The sequence below is a fragment of the Passer domesticus genome, chromosome 2, assembly GCF_036417665.1.
Source record: "Passer domesticus isolate bPasDom1 chromosome 2, bPasDom1.hap1, whole genome shotgun sequence".
Lineage (NCBI taxonomy): Eukaryota > Metazoa > Chordata > Aves > Passeriformes > Passeridae > Passer > Passer domesticus.
In genome coordinates this window covers 87450626-87467857 of record NC_087475.1, presented here as the reverse complement: position 1 = coordinate 87467857, position 17232 = coordinate 87450626, and the positions used below count along the sequence as shown (strand labels likewise).

Sequence of the window (17232 nt, the reverse complement as noted above, 5' to 3'; positions counted from 1 at the left end):
CACCCAGCCAGTTTTCCACACAGAGAAGAGCACACCTGTCCAAGCCATGAGCATTTCTCCAGGGGAATGCTCTGGGAAACAGTGCCAAATGCTTAACTGAAATCTAGATGGACAATGCAAAGCTGGTTCTTCTCAATGCTTAGGCCTCCTATTATTCCAGATATGGGGAATGATTTGCTGGAGATCTCACAGGATATGAAAACTATTGTCCCACCAGAGCTGGAGGACTCCCCATCTCAGGTGATTCTTCACTCAGTTTCTTTCTACCTGCCTGCCTTCTGCTGGCTGGTTCCTCTCCACATACACCAGCGTTGGACAGTTTGTACACATCCCAGTATGAAACACAAGGACAAAAGTACAGGGATAGAGAGGAGAAAGTTTTCAGGCTGATTCCTCCATAGCTTGAGAAATGGACTCCCTGGGTCACCCCACAGATTGGACCAAATTCTTGGATCCATCAGGAATATCAGGTTATATTTGCCTTTTGTTCTGACTGTGTTGCAGTCCTGACAGGTGCAGTCAGGCAGAGAAACCTTGATGACATGAATAAATGAATAAACTTTGAATCAACTTTGAATCCACTTTGAATCCATGAATAAACTTTGGCACCTTATTTGGATAACAACCTGCAGTTGTTCCTTCCAGTGCTTTCTATTTGCTGATGGTGTTTGGGGAGCTGAGAGTTACAGATTTGGCTGGGCAGGCAGTCACCTCCTCAGGGAGCCCACACAAGTGGGTTAAACAAAAGCTTTATTTCCACACAGTGTTCTTGGGACGCAGTGCCAAGATATCACAGAGAGCTCAAAACAAGGAGTGGAAAGGAATGTTGTGCTCCTGTCATGCTTTTTTATGGCCAACAGCCCTGAGTCACAAAATGCATTAAAGCATAAAGTTAATTGCAGCACATCTGCCATCAGATATTATTGTGTGATGTTTGGACAGTGCATTTCTTCTGGTGAGAAAAGACCTCAAGGCCAGACGTTTAGCCTTGCAGAGTCTTTTTGCTGCCTACTCTTCCTGCCCTTGTGTTTCTGACTAGTGTGGAGAAAAGTCAGTTGGTTTTCTGCAGGATTTCAATATTTTGAAATGCTATTTCAGTTTCAGCTTTTGAATGAAAAAAAAAAAATAAAGAAGGAAATTGTATGTAGAGATTGGAGCTGGGACATCTGCCTCCAGGGCTGCTTTGGAATCACTGATGCAGTAGCCCAGCAGATGGGCAGCTGAGGTGTCTGGCAAACAAACTCTGAAAACCAGGCCATTTTCCACTTGAAAAGTGCAGAATGTTTTCAATTTAAACAACAATAGAAAATAAGAAGGCTCCAGCACTTAAGAAATGCCTTCTGTTCAAGACCAACTAAGACCAACTGGGACTACATGCATGGTTTTGCCATTTTCATCTGGGCATTGGGCCTATGTGGGTATAACATATTTCAGCATTGGTCCTTAGCTTCAGATCAGTTTTTCCAGAGCTTCTCTGTATATGTTAATGAACACGTTTCAGACACTTAGATTTGTGACAATGAGTGTATTTACTTTCATCATCTGTTGTTTTTTTAAGTGTGTCTGAAGTTTGTGCTATCAAGTCTGGCTCCTAGACATCCCCAAGGTAAGAACAGAAAATAGCAAAAGGAGGGTTAACTCCTTTGAATAAAGGGATTGTAATGTGCCAGTGAAAGCAGTCAATAAAAGAGAATCAGGTAAATTTTTTTTGACTGAACCGGTCCTGTGCAGGAAAGGATGACACTTTGGTCCAAGTAAGAATAAAGCGAAGGGGAAATGTCATGGGTCAGGACAGGTGTGGAGGCAGGAAGCAAAGCAGAGAATTGCATTATCAGGATGCATCATGTGACAACTTTTGTGGGTGGTCCTCACAGTCCCTCCACTGGGTCCTGTGCTGTTCAGCAGGATTAGGGATGCTCAGGGAAGGAAGGAGAACCATGGGATACTGACATCTGCAAATATAATGAAATCAGGCTTGGGAAGAATTGTGAGAAATTCTAGTAAATGAGGAAAAAGTTGGTGAATGAAATTTAATACTAACAGTTGTAAAGTAACGAGCATCAAAGGAAAAGCATTGTGTGCTTCTTGCCCTGCACAGAACATGGATTCTCTTTCAATTGCTTCAGAGAACTCTCAGCTGTGGTCATTTTAGGAAGGCTGGAGGAGTACCCTGGTGTGGGACAAATACAGAAAAGCTCCCCTTGCTTACCTGTCTCAGCAGTTGCTGGCCTAGGAGCACTTTGTGTTGCTGCTCACACTGCAGCTGCAGGAGGCTGGAGGAGAAGATTGCAATCACCCAGGGTCTGGAAATAATCCTTAGTGCAACATCTCTTTTCATTTTGGGAGGTCTGTTTCAACTCCATGTGCTTACCCAACCTCCCTCTACACAAAACTCTCTGTATCCTACGGCTGACCTAGCAATCCTATAGTTCTTCATCAGGCTGGGTTTTACCTGTAAGAGCTTTCTCTAACACCACCATTTCACCAGCTTCAGGTTGTGCATGATGAGCTGTAGTTTCTCTGCCTTCTCCCATGTATTCTTTTATTCTGATCACTCTCTACAACTGCTTCAAAGGAGGTTGTATCTGGCTGGGGGTCAGCCTTTTCTCTCAGATAAAAAGCAATAGGACAAGAGGAAACGGCCTCAAGTTGCACTAGGAGAGGTTCAGATAGGGTATTAGGAAATAATTGCTTCATTGAAAGGATTGTGAAGCACTGGAACAGGGAAGTGGTGGAGTCCCCATCCCTGGAGGTGTTTAAAAGACATGTAGATGTGGCTCTTGGGGACATGGTTCAATAGTGGATTTGGGAGTGTTGGGTTAATGGGTGGGTTTGATGACCTTAGAGGTCTTGTCCAACCTAAATGATTCTATGACTCAAGCTATTATTGCTAACACAGATGGAGCTGGTGATGAGTGCCACACTGGGCCTTTCAGGCATGGCTGAAAGGGAATGAAAGGATGTGTGGCTAGAGCATCAGGTAACCCTTAGCCCACCTTTGCCAGTGATGCATCTCTCTGATGAGCACTGTGTGTGAGTGGGTGGGTAAAGATGGGTAAGAGTCTGCCTGTGCACAGGACCTTGCCAGACCACGTCCATTGCGTGGATTTGAAGGAGCCAGCTCATGTGATGTCCCTCATGTATTCACAGATTCATTGCTGGTGTGAGGATGAAATCATTGGCTCATAGAATTGTCCTGGGATTACTTACCCTCAGCTCTACTCTTGCATTCACGTGGCTGTATTACCAAAGCCCAGAGGAGCATCTTCACATTTTTTAATGAGAAATGTGCTTTGAGGAGTGGTATTGACCCCTCTTCACATTAACATGCCCTGTCATGGGAAATTTTCCCAGACTTGCGCCATTGTTGCTGTTTGGGAACTCATCCATGCTGTGGCTGCTCCATATCTTCCTTGGATTTTGTGCATCTCACACCTTCTCTGCCTGACTGTCCTGCCACTGGCTTGTGTGTCTTGAGACCTGCTTTTAGTTACTGTATAATCCAGTGAATATGTGAAAGGGGGTCTCCATGGGTGTCTTATCTTCACAGGGAGATGAAAGTAAGCTAGGTCAGCTGAAGGTAAATATGCAAACTAGGATAAGATTTTAGGGTGAAGCAATAGGTCTTCAAGGATCTTTATTGTCATATGCTATAAATTGACTGCTAAAAATACTGTATGAAATACAAACTATATTCAGATACCATTTGTTGTATGCAAATACATCTACAGCTCTCAGTGGGTTTGCATGATTACATTAAAATTCACTCTATAATGTTAGTGGTAAAACTTCTAGCAATCATGTGGTAAGTTCCTGTTGATAATGGTTACTACAATGTGTGTTTCCCTATCCAAGAATCCACCAAGTGCCTCATCCACAATCACAGGACAAGTCTGATGTGGAGTTACAAAAATTTCCATTTCCTGCTTCCAGCCCACGTCTTCCTCATTACAACATTTTAACGCTTGTTTTAAGGATGAAAAACACTTGTTTTTCATAATAAAAAAAAGATACAGTATGGGAAGAAATCTCATAAGTGAACTTAAATCTATTTAAACAGAACAATACCAGGAAAATATAAATATGCATTTTATATTTCTAACAGCAGAGGTAATCACACTCAGGGATGAGTCCTTGGCCTTTTCCTGTTGAAATTAAGAGGACAAATTACCTCTAACTTCAAAGAGAATAATGAATTACTCTGGGATTACTAAAGTCGTCAGTGACTAGAACTTTGCTTCTCTGCTACCCTTTCCCACAGATTTACTATCTTAATTTTTAAGAAGAATTCAAAGAATGTTGTTTATTTTAGAAGACTACAGGCTGAAGAAAGAATTCAAAACTGTGTGCAGAAGTAGTGTGGGTTGAAATCTTGTTTCAATCACTTTCGTGGAAAATTCAGGTTGATATAAACCACTCTGCTATGTAACAGGACAACAAAGATAGATTTTTTTTTTTTAATATGGGAAAATAATGGAAAATACATTAATTATGCAAAGTTGTTTGATTTTAAACTTATGTTTGCACAGACCAATTCAGCTAACATTCTCCTCTGGAAATGTACTTTGAGGTGTATTGTGTCAGAATTACCTGCCCCATGTCTCTTCCATAGGATGTTTTTCTGAAGGAATTTTCAAACAGAAGGTGGGCACAGGGCAGAAAGTCAAGGCTTTCCTAATCCCTGTTTGACAGTTTGAGTGTTGTATGAGCCTTTTGACAGGCGTCCTTCAAGGACCAACTTCTCCCACAGGGAATATTAACTCACCACTTAAAAAAGCAAAAGCTTCTTTTACAAAACCAGGTGCCACAGAGTAAAAGCTCATTATTAAAGAGCATTAATGAATTTCCCTTCTGTTTTTGCTTTTTAGATGTTTATACTTCAAACAGATCTTGCTTTGACAGTGCATGTTTTATACTTGATACACTGAATTAGTTGTGAAAATACTGTGTTCCTTAACTCTGTGAAGTCAGACTCATTTTGTTTTATAATGATATTTTCAATATCTAATGAAAGTTTGCCAAGTGTTTGTTGATTCTTATCTTATCTATTCTCATGTTGATTTATTATCTGAATGGTAAAAATCTGTTTTGATTGGTCTGATGAGAAGAGTTCAAATTAAGCTTGAGAAAAGTTTCAGTGTTCTCAGTTAACACCTTCTGGTGGTAATATAGGTTACATTACCATACCTGCTCTTCTCTTCAGCCTGGCAGAAGAGAGAACAATTCCCAGAAGTTTGTTAGGATCCAGATGTTGAACAGGAGTAAAAAACATAGAAGAAAAAGGGCCCAACACCAAAATTATTGGACTTTGAGGAAGTGTGCTCTGGTGGAAGTCCCTACAGGCCAAATACTGATCCTTTACAGAAAACTTTTTACCCACAGGGAGGCTTACTTTATAGACAAGTGCCTTAAAGACCACTTGGAGATTGGAAAGGAAAAGATTGATGGGTTTAGACTTTGTACTGCTTTAATTATGCTCTCTTCATTCCCTCCGCCTCACTTTTGCAGGAAAAAATGTCATATTTTATTAGTACTACTCAGCTAAATGGAACTGCATCTCTGTTTTGCAGTATCTTGGCATTCCATTTTTATCTGGCTTTAGGATGAGAAACATAACAAGTTTGAGATATCCTGTATATGTGTGTGTATAAAAGAAAAAAAAATAATTCTTGCAATTTAGATCAGGATTTGTGAATATGACATATTTTGACATTTTGAGCAGAATCTCATTTTGGCATTTGAAGCAAATATTGATTCATACCAAACTGTTTCAATTCAAAACTGTTATTTCATTTTGAAAATAGCATTAAATTGGCATTTGCAGCTGAAATGTCAATTTGAAAGAAAATATTTCAGCTTAAGTTGACATACAGGGACAGAACATTTTGATTCAAAATTTCTGTGGGGGAGTAAAAATGTTCTTTGTTGTTGTCCAAAACATTTTTTTTCTCAATTGCACTCATTTTCATGAAACCAGACCTTCCCACAATAACAACAGGAAAACAACTACTTAACATTTGAACCATTCTAGCACTTGGCATTATTGTTTGAATCCAGGCCCAGGGGCAGCTGGACTTGTTAGTGCTGCCATGCAGACCTAGCTAAAATATTCTTTGAGTTCATCCTTGTGACAGTTGCTCATGAAGAGCAGGAACTGCCATCATTATCACCCTCACTTTCCTCCCCAGTTCACCCCTCCCAAAAACACACACATATACAGTCTGAGACAGTGCCAAGAGATGGTGGTCAGGATTGATGAGACAGTTTCACAAGAGATGATGGTCAGAATTCATCTGCCTGCTCAGGTTCACCCTCTGAAAGATCTAAGAGGCTTCATTAATTATTCTGCTTTGGGCTGGCTGGGAACTAAATGGAGAGTGTGAGTTCTGTTGGATTGGCTTCAAGGTGTCCCTCCTGATCTTACTAGTTCTTTGCCATGTTATTCTCAGATTTCATCCTCTCCAAAGCTTATTCCAGCCTCCTTCATGCTCCCCAGCTCTTTAAAGTTTGCTTTTCTTAGTGTCCGCTTTGTGTCCCTCAGGACAGATTTCAATTTCCTGGTCAGTACATCCGGCCAGTTGTGGCTGCGAAAGAGAAAAGAAAAAAGGAGTTAGCAACCCTGCTCACCAAGGCATGACTTTTCACTTAGCATCATTTTGTGTCAGCCAAAGCAGAAATGTTAAATGGTGGAGTTGAAGTGGATCTTTTGCTGCAATACTTCAAGAGTTCATCCCGCCCAGCTTCTGGGCCACCATCTGTTGGTGGGTGCAAATTCATTATAACATAATGGGTTCTCAGAGACCAAATAAACATCAAGGACTTGTAAGAGGGCAGAAACTCAGCAAATGACAGGGCTTTAGGAAGGTCTCAAATCTACAACTGCCCTGTCATGGACAAAGCATTATATGGAATAAGATTTACTGTGTATAATAGAAGAAAATATCATTCCAACTGTTTTAAACCAAAAAGAGCTAAATGCTAATCCCCACTGATAACACTATTGCTATTATAAAGAGATTAGAAAGAAATAGCTAATAAATAATTGTATATATACAAAAATGTATGGTTTAAACTGTACACAGCATCACTGTGAGCAATGAATGTGCAATTACTTTAGAATAGAAATATATGCTAAAAACTGACTACATGAAGCAGGTATCCTGTAGAAATAATACAAAGGGTAATATTTTGAAACCAAAACAAGATATATTTAGACTAGATATAAGAAAGAAATTTTTTATTAGGAGCATGCACATTGCAAGGGGGTTTGGACTAAATGACCTCCCTTCCAACCCAAGCTATCCTATGATTGTATAATCTTATCTACTGCTCAGCTGCACCTTGCTAGCCAATGTTTTGGCCAGCAAGCTGCAATTATTTGGATATTTCCTGAACAAGAAAGAATGTCAAGGCATCTCCTGTCACTAAGCATAGTTCATAGGATGAGGGGATAGAATGCAAGAAGAGTCAAATCCTTGAAGAGTAAAAACCAAACCAAACCAACCAACCAACCAACCAACCAAACAACAACAACAAAAGGAGAGAAAATAACTTGAAAAATTGAACCTGGATACTTTTGGGTAATCCTATGCAGGGTACACCACCTGTATGCTTACACATCTAGAAGTCAGCAGAGAGCAGTACAGACTGTACATACAGTGTGTCCCTCCACAAATACAGCCACAACTAATCACAGGGGTGAAATCGCATCCCTGAGAACTCCACAATGAACTCTGACTCACTTGCATGAGGTCTAAGTCTCATCTACAAACTGAGACCTATCCATGGATCTTAGGGAGTCACTGACCTCTCCGTGACACAGCTCTCTGTTGTGTTTTAAAGAGAGAAATCCCTTTATGCTTATCAGAATTATTGTAAGATGCTATGGATGGGATTCATCTGCCTGAGGATATTTCCCAGCAGCATTTGATGCCATGGTTTCTCCTACATAATCTTCAGCTGTTGATTAATCTACCAGCCTTACACAAGTGCCTGTGACAGCCATGGTGCTCTGGGCTGAATCCCACTTGCATGAGTGGGTTAGAAGATCCATGTTAAGGTCATAGACCCTACCTCAGGACAAAAGATAAGGGTCACTAATAATATAGCCCAGATGTTTATCCTCAGGTAAGTGGAGGTGCACTCTGGTGTTCCTCATGTTTTGATGAGCATTTTTATCAAGATCCAGCCAGAACCATCACTTCTCTTTGAAATCAAGAATACACCAAGGACAGCAGAGTCCACAGCCACCCTTTCAAAGTTAAAGGATTGAGTTCTGAGCAGAAGAAGTGGAGTCTTGACCTTCCTCTAGACTCCAGGCCAGATGAATACTCCAAAATATATAATTACTGCAACATGGGGATCCCTATTGTACTGCAGCAATAACCCTGTGGGACTGTTAGCATTTTAGGGCTCCAGACTAAAAGGACCATAAATTGGGTGAATGGACCATAAACCACTACATCTGAGATCCTTGTATAATGTTCCTTTATTGCCATCAAGGAAAAACAAGGTTATTGGCAGCATAGTCCCTTTCATCAGATACATCTAAGATAGATTAGCTGGAAAGATCACTAAACCACCAAGCAGGCATGTGGGGATAAGTGGCTGTTGAGGACTTAATTGCGTCCATTGAAAGCTTTCTGCACACAAGAAGGATTTAATTAGGACCACTGAAAAGATCCAGGTATGAAAGTCTTATTGATTTTTCTGCTATTTCCAAAGGATTAAACCAATTTGCCTAATGAGGACCTCCTGTTCTCTGTAATATATACTGCTGATCAGCCTGCTCCAGTGTGGAAGTCTGTGTCTGTGGGTTATAGCTGTACTAAATACGTATATACCAGTATATGTGCAGGTTTTGTCAAGCAGGGCTAACCCAAGTGTGAGATTCTCTTTGGCCTTGGAGGATTAGCTTGTACTCTTAGGTGTAAATCAGTAGGGTGGTCTTCTGTGCCTCAGAACTTATATTTAGCAGTGGATGTTCAGATATGATAGCACTTACGCAGGTCTCCAGATTGTGTCCCATATTCAAATAATTTTGTTTGTTTTATTTTTTTAATGAGGATTTTCTACACTTAGGTCCTTGATAGGGAGAACTTCAGACAAAAATTTAAATATTGGTTAAGAGAGATAAAACAGCCTGGTAACACACCCTGAATCTTTAAAAGAGGTGTTTGGGAAGAAGGAACACAGCCAGCAGTTACCTGCTGGGTTTTATCCTTGTGAGAAAATTGGATGGAACTTTAGTCTTCATAGCAATCTATCAGCCTGATGTGATGTGTCTTAGGGTTTGTAACCTGCCTATATTTAGGTACTCTGAGCTTTCATACACCCCTCCTTTGTTAAGGGAGTGGACATGAAATGCACACTAATCCAGAGGAGTTGAGCAGAAGTGTTACTGCTGTTTTTAGAGATATTATCAAAAATCCCAGCTCATACATCAGCAAGTGTGGTTGTGCATGCTTCTATGACAGCCTTGCTCTGATAACACCTAATTCCTGTCATATTCCACATGACTCCCAAATTCCACCCAAACCATAAATCCATTATCTCTTGTACACATTGTTACCATAATGATGAATATCAAAGCTGCATCCTGTTACTGTCATGAGGTATGGAATTACACTAGGCAGGAGATGTACATTACACAAAAGCAACACTAGGCAATGTGGATTTTTCCAGGCTTGAACTCCAGTTTTATGTCTGTGTTTACCATGTACTGGGCTCTTCCTGGCACCATGAACATCAACATAGAGTGAATTGATAATACACTACAGATAAACCTAGTAATACTTGATGTCTTTCAGGAATTAATGGGATATTAGGTTATAAATTCATTAGGAAATCACCTAACAAGGCTCCAGCTTTGCTGCTGTTCCAAGCACCTCTTGAATGAGACATGTTATAATAATAACACATATTAAAAAAAAATAATTTAAAAGGAGAAAAGTAGAAGGAAAGGGAGAAGAAAAGACACTAAAACCAGTAAAATGCAGACAAATAACACAAAAGCAGACACTAAACAGCAGAGCTACATGGGGACTGTCCTACAGCTACTACCTCAGATCTAGGCTCTTTTGCCAAGGAGTTTTTCAGCTTTCCTCCTTTTGAACTCTGCAATTTCTTCTGGGAGTAACCCATGAGCTCTATACCTGCAGTGAACAGGTAGGCCATTAGAAAAAGAACCAGTTCAGTTTCATCTAAAATAAAGAACAGACTGTAATGGAGACTAAAGAAAAGGTAAGTGTCTTCTTGTGAGAGCAAGGAAAACAAATATGGGTCCTGGTTCTGGCCTTATTAATTCTTCTCTTGTGCCACTCAACTTACTGCAAAGGATGAGGTCAGCTAATTAAATTTTAAGTGTCTAGAGGGCTCTTGGCCCTCTTAGACACTTCTGCCAGGACAAGATGAATGACTTTGTTGATTGAGGAGTACGAACTATATCTTTATCAAGGCAGTTTCCAGAATCAATTTAATAAGATGGATCCTGAGAGAATGATTCCATTATTCCACTGATCCTTGCCCACATTCATCAAAGGGAGGAACAGAACAAAACAGCAGTGAAGACCTCGCAATTTGTTAGTTTAGTTCCTGCTTCAGTGCCTTTTGTTCTTCCAGGGATGTTGCTTTCAGAAGCTCTCAGCTCGCTAAGCTGTGGGCATATTTCCTCATGGAAATCCTATTTAACAGTCAGTAGAGAAAGCCAGCTGTCTCTGAATGCTGAACACAGTTTTAACAGCCTTTTCTGTGGGAGATTAGAGTGAAGCTTCAGGTCTTCGGCCAGTTCTGCTCTACAAATGGAAATGCCGAGACAAGTTGTCCTGCCCTCCCATGCCTTATCTAAATTCTTACCTATGGGAATATGCTTCTCCTTTTTAGAAACATTGACCCCTGTTTATAAACTTCCTCAAGAGCTATGGTGCCTTTAGGGCTGGGTCTCAAGGACAGGAAAGCCAGGAGGATACAATCCTGATGGGTTCCATGAGGAATTACTTCTTCTGGGAATCTACAACTCAGGTGAGATTTAGCACCCTGGCATTTTTTAATCTGCAATAGAGATTACCCCATCTAAGTCAAATATCTTGGGTTCTATTCTGAGCCAATATAGGGAAGCTGGTGCTGCTGGGCCACAGCAGAAGTTTATCCCAAAGAAGAAAAAGATCAATACCAAGAAACGTCTGTTCTTCTGCACTGACTCTTAAAAGACACATAAGGTGACCAGATCAGATGACAATAAATAACTTTCAATAAGACTAAATCCTGCCTCTTGTAGGGAGAAAAGAAATCTTTGTGTTCAGATCCTTTATGGAAGCAGTAACAAAATTCAGCCACACATGGGTGAGCATCAGGGGTTTTGTTTTTGAGTCCAAACAGCAGGACTTCACCCACAGTGGGGTGGAGGACGTTGTTGCCTGTGTTTGCACAACAGTGCAGCAGCTTGTGACCCACTGAAGGTGAAGGCCTGACCAGTGTATTTGGTGATCAAGCATGGTATTAGACTTCCTGAGGTCCACCTCCAGATGCTGCTCACACAAGTATCAACAAACTGTTTGGCAGTGACTTGATATCTGACCACTGCACAACAGCAAAAAAGATCCAGTGTACACAGAACCTGCCCATCTCCTGAACTCACAAATATCTGAGCAACTGGAGCGGTCTGGTTCTGCATTATCCATCCCAGCCTCAGGCAAAACCCCTCTTTTTGGAGACAGCTGTTATTTTTCCGAGGTTCTCTCTTCCCATCACCTTGTTTGCAAAACCAGCAGGAGAAAATCTGTGAAGTTCTGAATTTGCTTCCTTTCTGAACACTGCATTTAGGGTTTCTTGCTATTAGCACAAATTCTGTGATATTCCAGTCAATTCTCCCAGAAACTTCAGCATGCTCAGGAAGAGTTTGTTTAAATATAAAAGCTGGTGCAATCACATCACAAGTCAAACAGTCTTGTTGAAAGGGAGATGAGTCATCAATTTTTATTCCCTTTCTCATCCTCCATCAGATTTCAGAGAAAAAGTCTTATTTCTCATTGTCATTATGCCACAGCTGTGATCAGAATACTTCTTTGTCTTCATTTTGCTGTTGTGTTAGGTGGTCAGAAATAGTTTGAAAAGAAGGGATTGAGTGTGAAGCAAAACACATCAATCCTGACACTGCATGATCAAGACTGTGAGACAGAGGATGCTTTGATTTCCTTAAATAACTCCTGTTAAAAGTTATATAAAATTTATTTAGGAAATATTTTTATGCTGTTGTACAATGCCAGCTATGTCAGGACAACAAGAGTTTTTCACTGCTGTTTGGTCCACAAGCTCTTTTAGTTTTGATTTAAAAGCACATTTGACAGACTTCAGATAGGAGCCCAAGTAGAAATGCTTTCAGTTTTCTCCTCAGAAAGACACATGAACAGCAGTATGAGAGGCTCTCTACAGTTCCATTCTACCAGGGTGCTCCAACACAGACAAAGCAATGAGAACCTTGTACTAGGTAGAAGAAAAAAACATTTTGTCCTAAGGAGTGTCTTTTTCCTGGCGCATAAAAAGGTGTTTCTCACTTAGGGGTTAGGATTATTTGAGCATCCTTCACTGCTTCTCACCCATTTATCTTCAAACAAGGATCTCGGTGCTTCTTCCAGGGCTGATCCTCATGCATGTGAGAGGGCCGCAAAACTCTCACCTATTCCTGGCTACATCTTCAGTGTTCAGTGATGTTGCACATCAGGTTGCACTTATCATTGTGAGTGGTAGTGGGCTAGAAGACCTATTAACCCTTCTGGGTTAAGACTTAATTAATTCATACTAGGTAAGGGATTTGGGGTGTATGTCAAAATCAAAAACTCACATATGCTCTTTACCTAGGCAATGGGTTAATGGTTAGAAGCCTTTGAGAGGATCAACAATATGTATCTTTGCTGAATTGTATTAATGTTTTCCCTCCAGTTAACTTCCCATAAATAATTTAAAGGGAAAGTTTCTGAATAAAACTACCTGCTGCGATAGAGGATTTCTGATGCTTTCAAACACTGTATTCACTATCAGAGAAAAGAATTTCTGAACCAGGATGGTAAAAGTAGGAAATTCAGAAGACCAAGAATGTCACTCATCTCCTTGGAATGGCAAATGAAAATCAGCCTGGCTCTAGGTATTGTTTTGGTTTGGGTTTGGTTTTTTGGTTTGTTTTGTTTGTTTTGTTTTGGTTGGTTGTAGATTGGGGTTTTTTTTTCCTTTCTGAATTTCATTAGCCATTGAATTTTTCCTAGTCTTAGATATTTTTCCAGTGTTCTCCAAAATGCATCTAAGATTTAGTCTTGGTCAAGCTTGTGTCTGGTAATTTTGTATAACCTCTTATCCTTTCTGCTTTTTTGGACACGATGAGTGTTCCACTGGAGTTGAAAAGATGCTGCCTGTCCCAAAGCATCACAGGATGCCAATTTCAAATATCCCATGTTTATATACTCACAACTTCCTGCTTTTTCCTTGTCTGATAATTTAGCCCCCAGATAGTCACCTGGTGTACCCTGAAAGAATTTTCACAGCCTTCCTTTAAACCCGTTTCACTGAAATGTCAGAAGAATGTCCATCCTACAGGTAGTCTGCTGTTTGATGGCTTGGCATGCTTGGTTTTGCTGTCTCTTAATTTTGCAACACCTTCTCTGTGTCCAGTCTGCCATTATTTCCTGTGGCAGTACCAGATATATGTGTAGAAATCTACCTTGAAGCAAGGGAAGGTCTGGAGAGGCTACAGAACTGTCCTGTGCTCTTCTATGTCATGCAAAGTTAACACAAAATTCTCATGAAAACCAGATATAACAGATTTGACCAGACCAAAAAAAAAGGAATTGTCCTAAGAATAGGAACTTCAAAAACTTCCATCCATAGGATCTGACCTTTAAATCCATAGTCCACAGGTTTGCAATTCCATAGCATGACATAAGACCAAGCACGATGTAGTCACCTTCAATTTGTAGGAAACACCTCTCAGCATGGCCACCACAAATGCCCAGCTGTGGATGTTTAGGCTACCCAGGTCACAGCATAAAGCAAGAGAAAAAACAAGTGCTCATAGATCTCATGGTAAGGAAATACCCAAGAGAAGGTAAGTTCCTCAGGATGGAGTGAAAAAATTAGTAGAAAAGGAATTTATTCAGTATTTCCTTCTTCAGCTCAAAAGCTTACAAGTAAGGCTACAATAATCCCTATGGAATTATACAAGGCAGTGACTTGAAACCACTATATTGGCCAACTAGGGAGAAACAATTTCCAGCCTCTTGATTTTGTGCCAAAACATGAATCATGGAAAGCAGGACATGATGTCTGATACCTATCTGGTAACAGCACAGCCTATGTGTGAGGCAGCTCTCCAAATATTTGCTCTGCTTCAATATCCAGTTACTTCTTTCTGTAACTTGACATTTGGCCTATGGGGTATAGGTTTCATTTTGCCCCCTCGCTAGGACAAATATGGTTTTGTGTAATTTTACTTTTTCTCTCTGTTTACTGTCCAAATCACTCAAGTGCTGTGTGACCTGCAGGGACAGAAATACTGCAAAAGAAGAGGGAAGGTTTGGGCCTTGGGACAAGAGTAGATCACCTCTGTCTCTGCAGTGTTAAGGGTGGACTCTTCAGAGATTACACATGGATGCATAAGATCCTCTGATCTGGAGTATGTGGGGAAATGAGGAAATCTTTTTATTTAATAAGAGAGAATGAGGCCGTATGTAGAACAATATTGATCAGGAGAAGTCAGAGCTACATTAAAACAGACCTTGTTTGCTGTCAGACACCCATCTCTGAAGTAGTTACTTCAGGACCTCAACAAAACAGGCATCTTGCAAGGGCAAATTGAATCAGACCCTTAGCAGGTATTTCTCTTTATTGTCTATAAAGGGAGTCAAGGCTGCTTGACTCCCTTGCTTTTAATGTGGGTGACCATGTTGGTCTTATCAAACAAATCCGACTCCTGGTTTTTGTGTCCTGACCACAGCACCCTTTCCAGGCATACAGAAGGTGACAGCTGAACAGGGAGTACTCTGTGAAGCCAGGCATTGCAAAGCTAGAAAATGACTTAATGAAGGCAGCATCATTAAATCTTCAATTACATAACAGTGCCATAAATTTGTAACACAAAGCCTTCTTATTCTTCTATTAGAATGAAAGGGAAGAAATGTGTTTATATTTTGAATGAGGCTGATGTTTTCAGCAGGAATTTGATGGAAGGGGAGAAAAATCTTGAGTGTCTCCCATACACTGATGACACCAGGGACCTGAAAGTGTCCCTATCTGTGTGCTTCCTACATGCAAAAAGAGCAGGAAGGAGATTGAGGGAGGAACTCCTTGGTGTTCAGTCTCCAAGTGATTATAGGGGAGAAGCAGGAAGTTTCCATGTCACTTCTTGGGAGCTGTGAATAAGGAGAGGTGCTGAAGGAATCACATCCCTTCTGAGTCCCAGTACTATGCCTGAGCATGTAAGCCACAAAAGGAGCAGGATATAGATTGTGCAAACAGTTAACATGGACAGACATATTCAGCCTGTGAACTCCAAAAGAGATGTTTTAATGAATGTCTTGGACAGTGACGGAGTCACACTTACCCTGGTTTTATTTCAGGAGGTTTAGGTAAGGGCTTCTGGAAGCCTTTTTTCCCAACCAGCCAATATGTTTCTTCTACTCCTTTACCCTAAAATAAAACCAAAAATCCAAATAAAAAGCAGCTTTCTGACTGCCCTCTGCTTGATATGTAATTTTTCTCTCTAGGTTTCTCTGGCTTCCTGTGTACCCAGAGACAGACCATGCCTGGAAATTTTGGGCTGTCCTTCAGAATAGCTCAGGGATTATCTGAGTTTCACTTTCCTGAAAGAAGATATTAATTATCCTTGTTCCAACTGTCATTTACAAATTACCCTCATTGATCTGGGTCATTGGAACGACACAGCTGAACAGAAATTGGAAACTACAGGACCACTAATCATCTTATTTGGCAGCACTACCATTATTAATTGAGACGTTTTACAACTCATTCTGAACTGTGTATCAGAATAATAACTTCCTCTCCCACCATGGATGGTTTAGTTTGTAAGGTTTGATGCATCTGATGAAACTATTTGAGAGTCAAACACCTTTGACTGAAGGAGGGGAGGAAAACCAACAATCATCTTCACATAAATTAGACCCTGAAAGTACTTCAGGCTTATAATTTCCTGAAAGGCCAATTTATCCCCACTAACTATGTAAAGGTTTCTTTCCATTGACTAGACCTGGAATATTTACCCCAGATCTCCACTTGCAGACATATGAACCTGAATGATTCCACTTGTCATGCAAGATTGTTGGGGGACCTGAAGCCATATTCAGATATTTTATTCTGGTGTTTAAGGAAAGCAAATCTCCTACTTCTGTCTATTGACTATGTAAGGGTAGAAATTATGTTTATTTTTATTTAGTACTGCCTTGTTTGGACATTGAAAAGTAGCAGCTTCTGTCAAGGGTGGACTAAATAGTCTACTATATAAGTACTTATATCCAGCACATACAGCTGATTGCTTGATCCCACAGTCCTTCAACAACTACCTAATGTACTGAAACAAATGAAAGGGACAATTTTGGAAGGATTCAGCTGAAGATTGGTGTATGAAGGCCAAAAAAGATAATAATATGAAAATTCCTCAGGCAAGATGACTCCCCTGTGAAGAGCTTCACATAGCCCCGGCTCTTACCCTCAGTTCTGTTTTTCCTCTGGGTATGATTTCATAGCCTTCATTCAGATTCCGAAGTATATCTACTGTACTTTGGCTGACATGAATTCTGTAAGCTGGAAACAGAAAGCAAAGCAGCTGGATCATTGTACTGCACACATGCTGTGAATTCCCCACTGCTTCATCCTGACAAGGAAAAGGTCTCCAAAGCAGGAGTGCTCCAGCTCAGGTGTGTGGCTGGTGTAGCTGTGTGGGGCTTCTCTCTGTAGAGTTTAATGCTGGCTGATGGATTCTTTTAGGCAGGGCTGTAAAGAGCACAGGGAGAGAGGAGATCTGCTCTGGAGGCTTCCTGGAGAAGGATACCAAACACACTCAGTGTAGAAGTCCATCTCTTCATAAAGATGGTAAGTGGTTTTCCAGTAACATTGTCAGCTAGATTTCTGTTTTATCTATTGCCACAGTATAACTAGGGAATGAGAAAGAAATGAAAAATAGCCAACTGCCCTACTCCAGACACCCAACATAATTTGAAAGCTGGGATGAAG

The 17232-nt window shown here is 40.6% G+C and overlaps 1 protein-coding gene across 1 annotated transcript in view; it reads right to left on the bottom strand.

Moving 5' to 3' along the window:
• Positions 1-3620: 3620 nt before the first annotated feature.
• Positions 3621-17232, bottom strand: part of LOC135294489 (retinal guanylyl cyclase 2-like) — a 40682-nt gene continuing 27070 nt past the window's right edge. Inside the window, exons 16-18 of the mRNA XM_064409816.1 lie at positions 16709-16803; positions 15587-15672; positions 3621-6584 (exon numbers count right to left, since the gene is read on the bottom strand). Of these exons, the coding sequence (XP_064265886.1) occupies positions 6446-6584; positions 15587-15672; positions 16709-16803 (320 nt within the window). The 3' untranslated portion in view covers positions 3621-6445. The remainder of the gene's footprint in view (positions 6585-15586; positions 15673-16708; positions 16804-17232) is intronic.